This window comes from Mustela nigripes, chromosome 7 (genome assembly GCF_022355385.1).
Source record: "Mustela nigripes isolate SB6536 chromosome 7, MUSNIG.SB6536, whole genome shotgun sequence".
Classification (NCBI taxonomy): domain Eukaryota; kingdom Metazoa; phylum Chordata; class Mammalia; order Carnivora; family Mustelidae; genus Mustela; species Mustela nigripes.
This window is the reverse complement of record NC_081563.1, coordinates 116,366,270-116,384,350: the sequence shown is the minus strand read 5'-3', so window position 1 is coordinate 116,384,350 and position 18,081 is coordinate 116,366,270. Positions and strand designations below refer to the sequence as shown.

The following is an 18,081-nucleotide window of genomic DNA, read 5'->3' as shown; positions in this document are numbered from 1 at the left end:
ATACTTCTCAAAGGTGCCAGCACTAGAAGAGCAGTTTGAGGAGGAGTGGGTATTTCTCAGGTGGACAAAGTAGAAAACAAGAAGAGTACATGCCAGACTTTGGAACAAAGCTCCAGACCAGAGACACCAGTCCAAGTGGCCACACCTTTATGACCCAGTTCAGAGGGGAAGGTACTCATAACCTAGGAGTGACTCAGAAAGATCCACCGTGGCAGGTGATCTCTCCTGGAAATCTGAACAAAGGGAATTCGCTCAACCTGTGGGGGTGAAGTTAGGACAGAAATGGAAATCTGAAGGAACATCACCAGTAGTCAGAGAACAGAGCAAATACCTAGACAGGTGACCCAAGACAGGTAGAGCTCTTCTGATGGTCAACTGGACTGGGGCTCCATTCCTTGCTGCCTAGGAGAGTGAGGGGCCTGTTCTCAGTGGGCCAGAAAAGAGAGGTGGTAACAAGGGAGAGGAGAGGCCAGGGCATATAGATCATGTACGGGAGTTGGGGTTTTGTCCTGATGGTGAGTAGTCAGGCTTTACAGGGAAGATACATGACTTAGATAAAGCACTGGGAAATGGGGCAAAGAGAAGCTAGGGACTGGGAGGCCGGTGAGAGGACAAAGCCCGAGTGAAAAAAAGTACTGTCCTAAACTAGGACAGGGAAGGAGAAGAAGAGGTGGACTCTAGAACCACCTCAGAGCTAGGAGAAACAGACTTGAGTGAGAAGCTGAAACCTGGACCTACCGCTGCCTAACCAAAGTGGGTCACAACTGCCTGATACTTAAGCCACTGAAGTATTCTCTTGGGGACAGGGACATCTGACCCTCCCCAACAACCCTATTGGCCATTTTTATCCCCATTTTAGCTGTGGAAACTAAGGCCCAGACAGACAAGTATTAGGCACCCTCGACAAAGCTCCCTAGCCAGGGGGATTGAGGGAGGGAAAAGAATAGGGTGAAACAGACTAGACCAGACTATGGCTGGGCAGGAGGGCCCAGGTACCGTAAGAAAACACAAACCATCCCATCTCAGAGCAAGTTGGGATCCAATCTCTTTATTGTCAGGGTACCCTCCCTGTGACCCTCCCCTCTCCAACCTATAGAAAAACCCCAAGCCTGGGAGTGTCCTGGGAGGGGAGGTAGAGTGTAGGGAAACTTCTGTGCTCTGCCCTCTGGCCTGGGCAGTGCCAAAAGGGAGGGCACTTGGGAAGGGAAGGCCAATAACTCCACCTGCAGAGGATGTGGCACTGGCTGGGATGTGTGGAGGAGGAGGTGCCTGCTGCCAGCTCTCCTGGGACCCGCTGGGGGTAGTCTCCAGGGGTGGGTGCCCAGCTTTAGGCCTGGTACAGTGCATGCCCTTCTCCTGCCGGTGGCCATCACTCCTGCCAGGCTGAGAAAGAGAGAGACAAAGGAGAGACTGAGGCTAAGAGGAAGAGCCCCCAGTACTCTTGATAACTAGGGTTGGGAAGACAAAGGGGATAATGGTGTTTGCTGTTAGCAGACAGACACATGCCTGCACTCTGGCTCTGGTCTTCTAATTTTCTGGACATGCAACTTTGGGTGAGTCCCTCCCTGTTCCCTGAGCCTCCATTTCCTGACCTGAGCCCTGCATCTCATCTGTGAACTGGCTTCACGAAGTCCAACTTAGCCTCTTTGGCAAAACAAACCAGGAAGCTCCCAGAGGACAGACTACAGATACAGAATTTCCTAAACTGTCTGCTGGTGGAGCATCTTACAGCATGGATGTGTCTTATGCAAAGACACCTACGCTACTTTGAGACCTTCCTCCACCTAAACCTGTGTTAGCGTGAACATGGTCCCCAAAGGAATGGGGCAGAGCAAGGTGGTGGACACGGCCTGAGAGCAGGCTTCAAGGCCACACACCACTGGACTCAAATCTAGGCTCCACTGATTACCACCTTGGGACTGGTGAGACACGTTACCGGGCTGCCCCTCTCAGTGCCTCAGACCCCACATCTGGTATGCCGGCCCCATCACAACCTTGCAGGGCTGGGACAGTTTCCTCCGGGCAGGATTAAGTCCCAGCCCCTAAGCCCAGCACAACCAACCCTCTCTGATGACGAACAGCTGATTAGGAACTCACCCTGACCATGCAGAGCCAAGACTACCGCTGCAGGAGGCTCCTGACTGACTCCCACATACTGAGGACCACCAGAGCCCCTGAGCTTGGCTAAAGCTATTCCCTCAGATGCCTCTCCCTCAACCCTAAACAGGCTCAACTACATATTATCAGCTCTTCCACCACATCCTCTCTGACCTCCTGGCTCTCCAGACCCTCATGAGGCTCACACTAGAAACAGTTTGTGTCTTCCATCAGACTCAGAGCTCTTCAAGGGCAGAGGAGATGGACAACATGCCCGGAGTGCGCCGAGGAAACCCCTGCAGGGCTGGACCGGCTAGCCCATCCAGGGCTGCTACTCCCACAGCTTACCAAGCTCCCACCACAAAGGAGCACAGTAGAATGGCTGAGGATGGGGAAGCCTTCCTCAATGGGCATAGCACCACCCTGACAGGTCTGTTTCACTTCACCCCCGTCCACCTGGACCCCCGTACCTGCTTACTGCAAGGCCCCATCCTCTGCGTCTGTGTCCTGGCTGTGCTCCTGATAGGGAGGAGGCAACAAGAAACCATTCATCACTTATTCCCAACTTTGAGTCGTCCCTGGAGCCCAGAGCACATCTGGAGGCCAAACTCCAAAGAGGGATAGAAAGCCAAGGGGAATGATTATGAACAGTCTCAACATAGCTGGCTTGGAATTCCAACAAGATGGTCTGGGGACCCCCCAGAAGAGAGAAGGGACCAGTCAAGGGATGTTCTAGCTGCAGCAGGGGACACATTTCTGCATAGAAAGACCTTCTCAGACTGCAGCAGGCTGAAAGCCTAGTAGACTGGTGAGCTCCCCATCTTTGGGGCACCTAAGCCTTTGTTAGGGTCTTTACGGAGACTGCTATGCCTAGAGAGTAACTGGGTCAAAAAAGGAGAGATGAGGTAGGGGCATGAGGAGGAGGACCTCCTAAGTATGGTGGCCTCTGTCCTCCTGCCAGGACCCAGCATTGATGAAAAGGATAAAGTTCCACACCTGGTGAAGAAGTCCGGGCTTTAATTCTGGCTCAGCCCTTATTATTTAGAAGGCCCTGAGCAAGTTACTCTACTCCTCTGAGTCTCAAGTTTCCTCACTGGGTAAAAGCTGGGAAGAGTAATACTTTGAACAGCAAAAGGCTGTTGTCCAAGTTAAATGAAGTCAGAAACTACAGGGCCTGGTGCTCATTTGAGTGCCTTTAGGTAAATGGCCACTAAGCACACAACAACTAACTTACACACTCAGAGTCTGGTCTACCTTGCTACTTTACATAATAATAAAGCTCCTTGCCAATGGCTTCCCAGTCTCTCTCTGAAAAGTTCCAGTAACAGAGAGCTCCCTCCATGACTCCATGCCTCTCTGCCCTTCTTTCATACTTGGGCAGTAATGGCTTTTAGAAAATCCTCAGGTAGGGTGGATACCCAACCTTCCAGTGGCTTCTCTAGGCAACCCCAGTCCTGCCCTCTGGAGCTCTGCAGACCGTGTGCACTCCCTTGAGCCCGATTCCTCCCTCATCCAACCTGTTTGGAAACCGAATCCAGACTGGGGGCCCTGGACTGAAGAGAGGTCTACCTCAGGCCTCAGGGGGATTTTGGACTGGCAGTTGAAATAGGCATTCCCCTGCTCTTCTTCACAGGGCTAGAACCCCAGGGAAAGAGGAAGGCGGGAGCTCACAGGACCACCAACCAGCTCCGAGGCTCTGCTCTCCATTCCCCCCACCCGCTGCCCTCCTGCAAGCCCCTCCTCTCCGTGCCCTCACCAGTTCTTCCTCACTGTGTGTCAGCAGTCCCTCCTCATCGCCGTCGTCTCGAGTCTGTGCTTCTCCCTGGGGCGTGCCTGCCTCAGAAGCCGTGTCCTCTTGGGGGGCTGGTGGCCGGCTGCTGCCACCACTACTACCCCCACCACTGCCACTGCTGCTGTCGCCCTTCTTCTTGCCATCTTGAGGGGAAAAGGGTGGGAAGAAGGGAATAAAACTCAGCCCGGGGCAACTTCCCAGGGCAGTATCTTACTAGAAACTAGGCCTCATCACAGTGGACCCAGGTGGCACTGACAGCCACAGCCCCTCTCTCTGCCCTACGCACTGTCCTCCCCACACTCTGCCCTATGCTCACTGAGCTGGGCAAAGACGCTTGGAAGCTGACCTGGGTTGGCCTTCTGCTCCTCAGCAATCTGCTCCAAGCGGCCCAGCAGAGCGTCGATGTTGGACTTGATCTGTGTCAGCTCTGTCTTGATGGTCTGCAGCTCACTGCTCTTTACTGGGAGTGAAGGGAGTAAAGGGCTGTCACCCAGGGGCTGGGAGCTTGACAATAACATAAGACCCCAACCCCATTCAATCAACTAGGAAGGCAGGCCAGTGGCAGGAACTGTCTTCACCTGCATTTCTTTGGCCAGGGAAAAGGCTAGAAGCCGTCTGAGGCCATGCCTACAGTAACCAGCTGGCCTTTCTGAAACTGTGAACTTTCCCCTGACCTCTCAACTCCTGAAAGGGACTGGAGATGGATAAGAATGCAGGTGTAGTGTGCATCTGAGCAAGCATATGTGTTTGTCTTCGTGTTATAGGATGATGCCCAGATTTCAGGTGTATAAATGCAGGTCTTTTACCATCAGATTTTCTGGGTGCCTGACTACAGCCATGTGTACACCAGAATGAATGTGGAGTAGCAGGCCTCTGAAAACTTGTCCTTACTAGAGGAAAGATGACAGCTTCTCCTCACTGGGTTCCATGTCACAGCACTGGACATTTCTGTGTCCAACCCAAGCCCCTCCTCCTCAAAAGTCAGCCTTTTCCTCTTAGAAATGCATAAAAATACTCACTTTGTTGTGTCAGAGCTGCAGAGCTGTGGGAGATTTGTTCCTTCATCTATTTTCCAATGTAAAAATATGTGATTCTGTTATTTTACTAATAAGAAAAACAAAAAAGATCTAGGAAGATCTAGTCACTCACACTTGATCTTGGCTGAGCTGGCAGTAATGGCTGTGGAGCGGGCAAAGAGCTTGACAGGTATGGTGGTTTTGACGCGCCGGACCAAGGGGACTGTGACCCGGGGTCGCTTCACAGGGACGGCCCTGGGCACTGGCACAGGTGACAGGCGGCCCCGATAGTCGAAGAGCCTGTAGGGGCAAATGGGCCAGAGGCTGCAGCATGGCCTGTGGCCACCAGAGGGCACTGCGACTCTAGACCAACATGGGGCCGGTGGGCAACCTGTGCTACACACTTCTGCCTGCTCCCAACAAGTCCCTGGGGGGACGGGGGGTAGGTGTTAAAAGGAAAGGCTTTTCGGACCTTAAAAGCTGTTGGGAGTCTCATTCCATCCACCCTTCCTGCCGGTCAGGTAGGGTCAAGGGCATGTGGGTGGTAATGGTTATAGCCCCAGTTCAAGAAAGGAGCCAACTGAGATGACCCCCCAGAAAGAAGCCTTCCCTAGATCTCCTGTATTACCTGACCTGGCTTCTGCTCACTCAACTGCCACCTCAACCTCTGGTCAGAGTTTGCAAATGTCCCTAAAGCAACGCAAATTGCCAGCTGGGAACAGAAAGATGTGGGAATAGGGTATCCCTAAGTCTGCCAGAGCCTCAGTTTTCCCATCTGCTTCATGAGGATGGCTCCAAATTCTGTGCCAAGACCCCATCCCTCCCAAAGGCTGCTGTGAGGGCAGAAAATGAGAACACTTGGTTAAAAACACATGTTAAAAGGTGTGATAGGTGGAAGGCCAGGGTGCTGAGACTCCAACCAGGAGCCTATGATCTCAGGGGCATGAGAATGGAGTTGGGCCCCCTTACTCACCCCATTCTTCTAGTCTACTTCAGAGATGGAGGGGAAGAGATCGGCAGAATATCAAGGTTCGGCAGCTCAAATCAGACCCCTGAGCTCCAAGACTATAGACTGGCAACACATAGCCCTCTCCAAGAGGGTTCTTAATCCTGCCCATCAGGCAGAAGCTTGTAGGCTGAGGCGGGGGCGGGGGGTGTCTCTTGCACCACATCTGCTACTATTACCTTTCTGCAGGGAACAAGCAGCCTTAGGGGTACACTATGGGCTCACTTTTGAGACAGTCAGAAAACATGCCATCACTAGGCAATTCAATGTCCCATGGCTTGGCACTCATTTACTGAGAGAGTCCCTGCCCTGGGGTGGTGATGGCTGGAGATGAAGAGTCTCTGGGAATGGATCCAGTCCCGGACCCTGCATTTCTGCCCCTAAGGGGAGGGGGCGGCTCTGGCCTTGGTCAGAATCACTGAACCACAGAATCCCAGAGCTGGAGGAGCCCTGAGGGATCACTTGGTGCAAAAGCCCATTTCAAGACTGGGAGGGCATCTGCCCAAAGTCACACAATCCATTCAGTGGCAGAGCTGAGATTAGCACCCAGGTCTTCTGACTCCCAGGCTAGGGCATGTTCCACTACACCGTACTATCTCCTGAAACCATTCAGAGGTGAGAAAACCAAGGCTCTGAGAGGTTCTGTTCTTCCTTCCCATGGCCCAAGCAGGAGAGAGGAAGAGAGGGAGGGAGGAAGAAGTTTGGAACAGCCTCATCATGATTCAAGATCAGCCTCAAGAATGTGGCTGGTGCCATGGAATGGAGCCCACAGCTCAAGGCTGGGGTCTGATGAAGGATGGGACATAGGCTACTGGGGACTAATTCAGACCTCCAAAGGACCGCTGGCCTCTTGGCTATAAATGAAAGGCCAGGGGCTTACACTGAGCTTTGAGGTCCCTTCCACCTGGCTGAGCACCTCCAGGAGGTAAGGAGACTAAATAGCAGGAGCGTGAGGGCTCAAACTCCCTGCACCTACTCCTGTAACCTCTTCTGTAATCCAGCGTGCTAGGTTTACATGTCCCATGCTATCCAGTCCCATCGAGTCCCACCCTAGGATTAGGAGGAAGAAGGGCAGCCAGAAAGCGGGAAATAGCGTGGGGTGGGGGAAAGCTCTGACCTGGGTACCTGCAGAACTAGACCCTAGTCCCAGCTCTGCCACCCATTTGTGAAGCAGCCTTGGGCAGATGCCTGTCCACACCTTTGGGCTCTGGTTCCCATTTGGAGGACTGAATGGGCTGCACCAGCAATCTCTCAGGACCCTTCCAGCTTGGCTGTTTCATGCCTGGGCACGCCCCTCCCCTGCTCACCTGTCGTAGAAGTCGTCCCGGTAGTAATCATAGTCAAAGCTGTAGCCACTGGGGAAACAAAGGGGAGAGGGCCAGGGCTTAGGGACAGCCATTCAGCCCACTCTCCACAGGCCCTCATCTCCAAACGCCTCCCCAAATTCTAGGCTCAGCACACTGTCACCAACCAGTGTTTTCTCCCTCTGTGCAAAGAGGGACCAATCCCACCCAGATGGAGACAGACAAGACAGAGCGCCCCACCTGTATATGGCAGATGCTGCTCTCTTTAGCCCCTTAGGTCTGTTGGGCTTGGGCTCTCCAGCCATGTTGATATCTGTGTGGAGGGAGGAGGCACAGTCAGATGCTGGCAGCACATGAGCAGCGATTTCTATGTGCTTATGTGAGGTACACGTGGACTGTCCTAACTAAACGACCAACAGAGGTCTTCACACATTATTCACACCCACACATCAGAGAGACAGGCCTATTTACAAATCAATATACATTCAGACACCTGCATGCATGCTCACAAGCATATCACTCACACGCATGCCATGGACATCATATGCACTCTCAGGTACACTTGTGCACATAAGGACTTCAAATATGTATCTTCATGTATATCTTCACATGTTCATGTATCCAGGTAATCAAGTCACACACAAAAATAACAACTATACTCCCAAGTGCGCGGAGACATGACTCCAACATCTATATAGATATAGATATGTATATGTATATATATATAGGTATGTATATCTATATCTGTATGGGTATCACATATACATATATATCACCAAGGCCAAAGGCACATACTTCACCTTGTGCTCCCAGCCCCTCCTCCCACCTCTCATAAAAAGTTCTAACCTATGCTATCTATAGCCCAACATTATAGTTATGCTAGTCCACTCTGTTCCTTTTTTCTTAGGAATCTGCAATTTAACTGGAACCACAAGAGATAACACAGAAGCAATTCTGAGAAGCTCCGAAATACTCCCCTCTAGGCAGATTTTATGACTACCTAATTTATAACTTACATGTAATTTACAACTATTTAAAAGTTATAACATTTCAGATAAAGGCAGTGGGTAGTAGCAAGGGAAACAGAAAAGAACGTAAGAGAGAAGGTAGAAAGTCATCGGTGGAACCCGCTCAGGAGAACACCAGGAGCAAGGCCAAGGAGAGACGCTTACCCAGGGTCTGCCCGGCCAGCACCCGCCCATTCTCTCCCAGCACAGCTGCCCGGGCATGACGCTCGTTGGCATACTGGACAAAGGCATAGCCTTTGTGCACAGAACAGCCGGCCACACGGCCATACTTGGAGAAAATGGTCTCCACATCTGACTTCTTCACCACAGCTGTGTTGAGGTTTCCGATGAAGACCCGAGAGTTGATAGACTTGGGGTCATTCTTGTTAGTTACGTTGCTTGTCTGGATCTTCAAGGACATGATGGCCACCTGAAGAGAGAGAGCCACTGTGAAGCTGGGTCCCCCAGTTGGGCTCAAGGGCCACCCATAGCCCACATCCTGGCTAAACTGGAAGGCTTTGTGCCCTGCTACACATATACCCCTATAGCACCCAGCCTCCCCTTATTGTAACTTACTAGACTGCTGACATCACGGTCCCTCATTTGGTACTGGCAGAAGCAGAACCAGACCAATTCACAAGGGAGAAAATGTACAGAGAGTACAATGTCAGTGAGCGACAGGGCCAGGATTTGAACCCTGGTCTCCCGAGTCTAATTCTTTTAAACCCATTCCTTCTTTAACGCTTATTGGGAAATGTTACCCCTTGCAGGATCTAAATTTGAAGACCTTCCATCATTTTTCTTCTGTTAATGTAGAACCATGGCAAAGAAGTCATGGGGAAATTGCAAGTAAAACCTGTTCCAGAACAGTTCTACATTATGAAAATCGCTCAGTCTGATCCAGACACTGACCTAGCTTTGGCTGTCTTTATTGTCACCAGTCATTTTTTAAAAGGTGAGCTAAACAAGCCTCCCTGAGCACTCACTGCAGGCTAAGGGTGACACGCAATATTGAGTAATAAGAAAACCTTATAAACAGTATTACTATTACGATTGTTGTATTTTATCAGAAACAGACCACAGTAAGTTCTTAAACTTGCCAGGAATGAGCACTCAAACCCAGGTCAGTTGGTCCCTACAGCCCATTTTTTTTTTTTCCCAGCTCTATCCCTTTCCGTACCAGAGCTAAAGCCAATTTAAATACTATAATATTTACCAGAGAACTGTTTTTAATAAATTAATTTTTTAAAGTTACCCATTTTTACACTGACTCATTCAAATTTTGTTGTTTGCTTAGGTATCGTATCGCACTTACTCTTTGCTCTCTACAACCTGGCAATGTCTTTTCCCCAAAGGACCATACAAATCTCTCCTACCCATGACACAGACAGGTTACATCAGAGGACAAGCTCCAGAAGGGAAAAAGAGGCTTGATGATAGTAGGAAAAGCCTAACATTAAGTACTGGTATTTATACTTCCTGGACCAGCCTTCCGCTCACTGGCACAGGACAACTCCCTTTTGGAACACTCCTATTTAAATACTCCTGCTGCTGAGCTACTACAGAAGGTGCTAAAGACCCCAAGCAGTAGGGGTCTTTAGCACCAGCCCAAGCTAACCGTAAACACCTGCCTACTAACCTAATCTTTTTGGGTAGAGGGAGTTTCTTTTCAGAGAATCAGAGCATAATACAAGCTGGGAAAGCCATATTTATTGCTCCACTAGGATAAGAGACCCTTTTCTTCCATCCTTCCTGCCTGGAAGCTGGCATGTTCTGACCAGCAGATGGCAATGACTGCAAGGAAACCACAGGCTGGCCCTGAGAAGAACTGTGAAGAAACCTATTCCTATGGTGGGCTTGCAGTAGCTCCACGGATATACTAGGGTCACATGTGCACCATCCTAAGTAAAAGACAGGGGCTGAGAGGGCACTGCTATTGATGAAAGGGTTGGTGCCAGCTTTGGAAAGGGCCTGGAAGGGACAGACTCTTTTTTTGTTACTCAGTATACTTCTGCATCCAATCACCATTTTTTAAGCAGTGAAGAACACAAAAGACCTCACCCATGAAAACACTTATACTTATTGTCCATGTGCAGTAGAAAATGCTCCATGTATGTGGGTTCCCCTGGGGACCCCATTGCTCAGTCCTAATAATCCCTCTCCTACTTGGATGACAAGGCATTCCAATGTTAATTCCTTGTCCATCCATGGATATACACAGAAATTTGTGGGGCTCCTCCATGGCCATCAGATAACTCTCCTGGCTGATTCAGCTCAGAGGCATGAGGGGAGGTGTCACCTACTTTGGCTGGAAGGAACCAACCACTGGCCTGGGGTGTAGACCAAGATAGAAAGAGAGGGGATGATGGTTTAGACCTGTTGGTGACTACTACCTCAGCACTGACCTGGCAGGGACAGGACAGGTGCTACGTTCCCCAAGACCTCTATCAGCAGCCTCTAATACCACCAAGCTGTAAGCATTTGTTAAACACCTATGTTTAGTGATACAACAGGATCAGCACTCACTCCTTGGCTGGTGAGTAAAGTTCAGGTTTGGCCATACTCCGTTTTTTCTCTTGTCACCTGGGGTTTGGGACCATGTACAGAAAAGGACTTTGCCAATGGTTAAAGCTCTTTATAGGATCTAATAACTGACTAGCTGAACTTCTCTGTTCTAGTAACACTGCCACAGTAAGGTGGATTCTAAATGAGGGTCAAAATCAGACTGGAGCATTCTGAACAATGCCAAGAAAAGGCAGCCAGAAGCCATGTCACACAAAGGCTACAAGAGAGTATGCCTGTGGCCATTCTGAGTGAGGCATCTGCAGGACCATGAAGAAATGCTTTCCCAAAGCATGCTCTAGGAACCAACCCCTCCCTATCTAATCAGCCCTCTATCTGCTTTCAAAGGCAGTCTCCAAGGGCTGTGTGTGCTGCTATTATGCATACTTCCTAAGCCCAAAGGGACAGCTGTCTGTGGGGATATGAGAAACCTTCTGTGTTTAAACATGTTTATGAGATTCCTGCAAGTGAGGGATCAACTTGGAGGTAGGAAATGAAGAGCATGCCCAGATCAGCTCTTCTGGAACTGCTAGGTTCAAGTACAGAATCCCAAAGAGTCAAGAATTCTAAACCAAAGAGTCAAGAATTCTAAATTCAGACATGGTCTTCCAGGTTGTTATGAACCTTAAAATCTGTTAGTTTCACTTACAACCTTCAACTATTTAGACATATAGTATTTAAGTCTCCATCTGTACTCTGTTCTGCCTTGCAACTGTTAGAGGCAAGCCTGATGAAGCCTGGGACACACACAGTAAGTGCCCAAAAAATATTAGGAAGAAAGCAGTAACAATAGTGTCCCAGGAGCATAGCCCTACCTAAAAGGGGGGTGGTGCACAGACCACTGAGGTCGGAGGTCCCAGGCATCTCATTAAAAGACAAGAGTCTGACCCAAACACCCCTTACCCCCAAAAGACCAACCACCCCCAATTCAATCTTCCCCACGCTATTCTTTGTTGGTTTTCGCAGGCTTCCCCCTAGCTTAAGAGTAGGAATCCTAGAAAATATTGACGTCCTATTCAGCAGCAGCAGCTTGATTTGATAAGCTATTTCCCCGTGGGCCAAGCTCTGCCTCACAGATTAGCTGTGTAATTGAGAGCAAGGTGTCTACAGCCCCTAGAGGCCCCATCTTAGCACTGAGCCAAGAAAAGGTGGGTAGAGAGACTGTTCTTGATGGTGGGAGAGAGAGGAAGAAAGAACCAGACTAATCTCCAGAGACTTCTGCAATGTCAGATTAGCAGGGATTTCAGTGAACAAGGAGTTTATAGGCCCTCGCTCTGAGGAACGGAGGGGAATGGACTTGGCCACAATGCCCCAGACCATGAGTAGCAGGGCCAAGAATCCCACTGTTCCTTTAAGTCTAGGGTTCTTATATTCCCTTTCTTCTTTTGGGAGGGCGAGAGACAACCCTCAGAACAGTGAGGGGCTGGGAGGGAGCAATCCAGATATGCGCTTTTTTTTTTTTTTTTTTGAAGATTTTACTTATTTATTTGACAGAAAGCGAGCGAGGTCACAAGAAGGCAGAGGGGCAGGCAGAGAGAGAGGGGGAAGCAGGCCTGATGAAGAGAGCCTGATGCGGGGGCTCGATCCCAGGACCCCGAGACCATGACCCAAGCCGAAGGCATCTAGATGCTTAGCCCACTGAGCCACCCAGGCGCCCCCAGATATGCTATTTTTAAGGAAAACCAGGGACTGGCTCCCAAGTATGTGTCTTTACCTTTACCTGCTGGAGAAACAATTGCTGCATAAAAGCTGGGCCCTTAAGCTAATTAAAACCCACCAGAGACACACGCTTTGAAATGCAATTTACAGCTAGAAGGGATGGGCTCACTTCTCCAAGCTAATAAGAAACAGAGGAAATCTGGCAAAAACAAATCGTTTTTCTCAGCTGAAACATTTTAGATGGAAGCTATGTTTTAGAAACCAAGAGCCAGCCTGAACACACGGTAAAGTGATAAGGCTTTCTAAAGGTAGAAAAACCCTGAAAAGGTATGACCGCTCCTGAACTCTGGGTAAATGAGACCCCTCAGAGAACCATCAAGGTTAAGAAGAGCCAAATTACTCAGTGTCAGACTTTACATATCCAACCTTATCTAATACAACAGCCCTGTGAGGAGGTATTTTAAATACGGGAAGGAAGACTCAGAGAGGCCAAATAATGGGTTAATACAGCAAAGCCAGAAACGGAACCCAGGTCTGTTTGACTTTTGACCATAGCGCCTATTCATAGAGATGCCTTGGGTACTGATCGCCAAGGTGAGAGAAGACGTCACCCTGATTAAATGACAGCCTCTCTCCTTGGTCCTCATCCCTTTCCCTTTCTACTACAACATCTCATGTCTGCACAGGGTTTTATTTTATTTTTAAAGATTTTATTTGTTTATTTGACAGAGAGATCACAAGTAGGCAGAGGCAGGGGGAGAGAGAGGAGGAAGCAGGACCCCTGCTGAGCAGAGAGCCCAATGTGGGGCTCAATCCCAGGACCCTGAGATCATGACCTGAGCTGAAGGAAGAGGCTTAACCCACTGAGCCACCCAGGTGCCCCTGAACAGGATTTTCGTAAACAAAACCAGTTTATACTCTTGATCCAGACACTGTCAGTCTCATCTAATAGATGAAAAGCTGAGGTATCAGCAAGGTAAGTGACTTACTTCAGAAGGCTATCCAACCTAGTAAAGGGAGTAGCTAAGGGACTTGAATCCAGACTTCTACACACCATTTCAGCAACTGTCCCAGGCCTCTGGCTCTGCCATGTCAATCCTTTCACCCTCCCAGTTCTGGCTATCAGGTTCAAGTCTAGTCTTCAGCATGACCTCTGAGGCACTTAGCCATCAGAACGCCCACTGCCCCAACTCTGTAGTTCCTCCCTGACACTGGATCTCTTCTTCTTAAAAACACCAATTTCAAAAGAAGAGCAGCTGCTCTTGGTTCTGATGCCCCCCAGCGACTATATAAAGCCTCTGTCTAGGCCAGTCCTGCTCAAAAGCTCTGGCCTTATTCTCTAACGTGCAGATAAGGATCACACGAGCTTGTGGCCAGACCTCTGCCCTTAGTTAACTCTAGAGATATTGGGTGGTTTTGAAGGAAAATAAATACCAGTGATGGTGAGGCTATTTCTGGAGAAAGCCAAGCAATTAGACTGATCAGTGCCCAGGGCCTCCTTGGTCCAGAGGCTCCTGGTTAACAGGCGGCCAAGGATGACAGAACATCTATTAATCTCATTAAACTCACCAGGCCCCAGCTCATTAGCATTGCCCAAATGATCATTACTGGCCAGACAGGACTAATTTCCCAAGGAATGCTCTTTAGTTCCTGACAATTCCCACTTCCCTGAGAAACCCTAGCCCCCAATATGTGAATAGTGGCGGGGAGGGGTGTAGGGGTGAGAGGTCTAGGCTACAGTTTCAGCAGGCCTGGCCTGAGCTCTGATGTGTGACCTGCAGCAAGTCACACCATTTCTCTGAGCCTTATCATGCTTCTTCTGAAAACAGGAATAACCTTTGTCCTGATTACCTTTCAGATTGGATATAAAATCAAATAGGCTAATCAATGTGAAAGTGCTCTGTTACATCTGTAACATACTCTAAAAGGATAAAGGAATGTAGTTATTATTATCCTATCCCCTTCACTCAGTCAACAAACATTTCCTAAATATTCCCCTCTGTGCTGGCACTGAGGAGATGCTGGGGAAGAGTACTCACAGGCCTTGTCTTCTGCTTCCTTTTCAACAAAGCCCACTTTTCAGGAACCTGTTTCTTAACAACAAAGGGGGAAATGCACCTAAAACAGTAGAAAATAGGAGATGTAAACTTGGGACATGTCCCTTAAACTAAGTCTCATTCTTCAATTGCAAAATGGGAATTATACCAATGCCCACGATTAGGATTAGAGATAACAGCTATAAAGTGCCTGATACGATGGCTGGGACCAGTAGGTATTTACGTAAGAAACTCAAATGCCCTGGGCCCAATGAAAACTCTAGATCATTCGCATTCCAGCCCTATGTTCTTTATCCTAATCATCTTCCAGTGCTCCATACTCTGCCTGAGAATAGGGGAGTCGGGGGTAGAGGGCCTACAAACACTCTCTCCCTTGTCCTAGTGTCTGGAACCAAATCTAGAAATTTCATAAAGGTGCCCCCCCCCCAACCCATGCCAGATTTGACAGGCACTACTCTAAGGAGCTGGGCTGGGTGTCAGGCCTTCTCAGCCAGTGACTCATTCAGTGACTCATTCATCAGCTGTACCATGAGATTTCTATTCCTATACTGTATTATTGGTATCAGCATCTGATAGGCACTGAGGGGAGACCCCAAAGCAGAGGCAGGACTGGGGCCTCAGTCACCTTTCCCCACAGAGTACCTGAGTATATATCCTATCTTCCCTCTATCTTGCATCTTAACTCTACCAGAGTGTAGCCTCAGGCTGAGGCTTAGTTAACACTAGTGACAAGCAGCCCTTCTAGCTATGGAGAAACAGGCAGCAAGGACTGGGTAAGTACAACCCTGGGCCTTCATGGGACCCAAAAACAACTGTCAACCTCTTTTTGTCAAAGGAAGTCATCCAAACACTACCTACCCATTCAATCATAATTATAGCTATCCAAATACTCACTGGGCCAACTCAGTCATCCAGCACCTGGTCGGGTACCTGATCTCAAGAACTCCCAGTACATCAAAGGGACATCCACCAGGACCACAAAGCACATGTGCCCTGGGCTCTGGAATCCACTGCCCCAGAAGCCACCAGTCCAGGATATCAGAGAATGGGAAGGAGCACTATAGAAGGCTTGACAAAAAGGGACTATGTTTAAGGTGAATTCCAACTGGGTGGTGATATGGGGAGAGGCTATGCCTGACAGGAGGAACTGTGTGTGGTAACAAAGTATAAAACATGCCCCCCCTTTCTCCTTTCTGCTCCCTGCTCTACCCTCGCTTCTGCAAGTATCTGCGGGGTAGGGCTGGAAATAAATGTTTGAAGTAAGAGAATTTCTTCAGTGCTGCCTCCTCTTCCTTGATAGCTACATACTAATTCCTGTCTTGAGGAAGAACAAAAAGGGAATACACAATTCAATATGCAGTAGCCTTATACTAGGCACTGTGTTGGAAGTTTTATATGACCAAAACCCAGTCATTCTTCAGATGAAGAAACTGAAGCTCAGAGAGAGCTTAAATAATTTGTCCACAGTTAAGTGGCATGATTAGGAATGAAAAGACCCTAAAGCTTATCTGCTGCTAAAGACTGTGCTCTTCCTACTCCATTTAGATTGCTCCCACTGACCTGCCCTCTTCCCACAGGAAGACTGAACTGGCTTTACTGCCGCTGGGCTACATGACTCAGGCTCTGGAGCACTTGACCACAAAAGGCCCTTTCAGGGCTAACCATGTGACTGTGACAATCATTACCAACACTTGCTTAGCACTTTTCTTCTGCTGTGGGGTAGGTGATGGTGTGTATTGTGCTCATTTCACGGATTAGGAACCTAAGGGTCAGAGCTTTGTCTTACACAAGCCAGGAAATGGCAGAGATGCAGATCAGTCTATTTGAGACCAGAGCTGATGCTCTAACCTTGGCCCAAAATGGCTTCCATGCTAAGCACACCCTGTACTGCCAGAAATCTTCTGATCCTTTGGGCATAAAATGCATGGGGTTCTTGCTGAGGGCATACTCTCACGTCCAAGAGCCAGTAAGCACTTGCTGTGAGCTTGGAGAATGGTCCCCCGCCCCCTTCCTACTGCTTAAGGGGCCGGCTCCTCACAGTGATAATGTGGCAAGATTAGTCACTGCTTGCTGTTGGTTGATTATAGCTATTCTTTTCTGTAAATGAAGTTTAAAAGTCATCAAAGGGTCTGTCAGCTGTGACTTATGAGCCTCTTTCCCGCAGGGAAGTCAGGCAGTGACAAATGCCCCTCTCGTTCTGCCATCCATTATGAGTCGGAAGGTGCCATGTTCCAATTACTGGAGATCCCAGTGGAGCTCATGGAAAACCCTGTTCCAAGCTGCGGCCATTATTCAGGTCTGGCAGCGCTGCCAGCAGGGTTACCCTCGGCCCAGGCCCCACTAGTAAGAATGGAGAAGAGCATGTTTCTGATTTTGTGAGCCAACCCTTACTATCCCTCACTTGTGTTATCCCCGGTGGGTTTATCCTAGACATATTTCACAAACAAGTAAAAACATGGGTACCATGTGGGTGGTCTCAAAGTACCTAGGATCAAGAATACCCGGACAAACAGACACGAGGAAATAAGGTCATGCTGCCAGGTAGAGAAGGTGGGGAATACAAGGATGCTCAGGAGGGACAGAAGAGAAGGTATGTAGGGTATTCAAAGAAAGGAGTTGACTGAAGGGGCCCTTTCAGATCATGTAATGTGATCAACTACCTCAGTTCTCAATACTCGTTATATGCCAAGCTCCATCCAGCAAATGCTGAGGGACCAAAGATGAATGAAACATAATCCCTGCTACTGAAGGTGGATGAGATAATTCAGGTCTAAAGAAGTGACTTGCCCAAGGTCATAAAAATAAGTTAGGGTCAGGGATGGAATGAGAAAGTAGTCTCCAGACTTCTTGTGAAATAGAGAAAGTGGTGACAGCGTGTCTGGCGTGGAGACGGGGAATCTTCTTATGTGCCAGGCTCTTCATGAAGAACATGACACAATAGTTCAGAGTGTCAGCTCCTGGGGCACGTGGCCGGCTTGGTCAGAGGAGCATGTGACTCCCGATCCTGGGGTTGTTTCAGCCCCCTGTGGGGTGTAGAGATTACTTAAATAAAAAAAAAAACACTTAAGAAAGAGTGCCAGCTCCTATCCCAGTCCCACCTACACACTTCCTAAAGGTTTGACTTCTGGCAAGCCCCCGAGTCTCAGAAAAATGGGGATTTAGAGTAGTGGTGAGGATTAAACAGGATAATGCACATTACAATGGCAGGCACATATTAAGTATCCCAAATTGTTCTTTATCATCAGGTAATTCCTGAAACAACTCTTTGAGGTAGACATTATTCATCTCATTTTATGGATAAGAAGACTGAAGCCCTTTTTCACTTTGTCACACTAAATAAGCCAGTGCTTCTCTGAACTACATGTGGTGAAGAACCACTTTGTTTGTTTTGCTTTTTAGACTTCCAATCCATTACAGACAAACACATTTGTAAAATACAATAAAAATGTCAAATTATTGGTTTCTGGGCACTTTCAATTTCTAGACTTACCACGACCCCCAACAGTTGCGGACTCGCATCCATTCAGTGGGCTATACTCTAGAAGGACAGCTCTAAGCAACTCTTATTACCTACCCCCATC

General features: G+C 48.7%; 1 protein-coding gene across 6 annotated transcripts in view; it reads right to left on the bottom strand.

Moving 5' to 3' along the window:
- Nucleotides 1-1,022: 1,022 nt before the first annotated feature.
- The window catches only part of RALY (RALY heterogeneous nuclear ribonucleoprotein), an 80,794-nt gene continuing 63,735 nt past the window's right edge, over nt 1,023-18,081 (bottom strand). For 4 of the 6 annotated variants that reach the window (XM_059406824.1, XM_059406820.1, XM_059406822.1 and 1 more), the window contains 8 exons: nt 8,388-8,652; nt 7,456-7,528; nt 7,219-7,266; nt 5,039-5,205; nt 4,236-4,349; nt 3,854-4,032; nt 2,568-2,616; nt 1,023-1,383 (listed from right to left, as the gene is read on the bottom strand). In XM_059406824.1, the coding sequence (XP_059262807.1) occupies nt 2,572-2,616; nt 3,854-4,032; nt 4,236-4,349; nt 5,039-5,205; nt 7,219-7,266; nt 7,456-7,528; nt 8,388-8,643 (882 nt within the window). In that variant the 5' untranslated portion in view covers nt 8,644-8,652 and the 3' untranslated portion in view covers nt 1,023-1,383; nt 2,568-2,571. Of the gene's footprint in view, nt 1,384-2,567; nt 2,617-3,853; nt 4,033-4,235; nt 4,350-5,038; nt 5,206-7,218; nt 7,267-7,455; nt 7,529-8,387; nt 8,653-14,482; nt 14,562-18,081 lie in introns of all 6 variants that reach the window. The other 2 variants (XM_059406823.1, XM_059406825.1) reach the window with 2 other exon arrangements.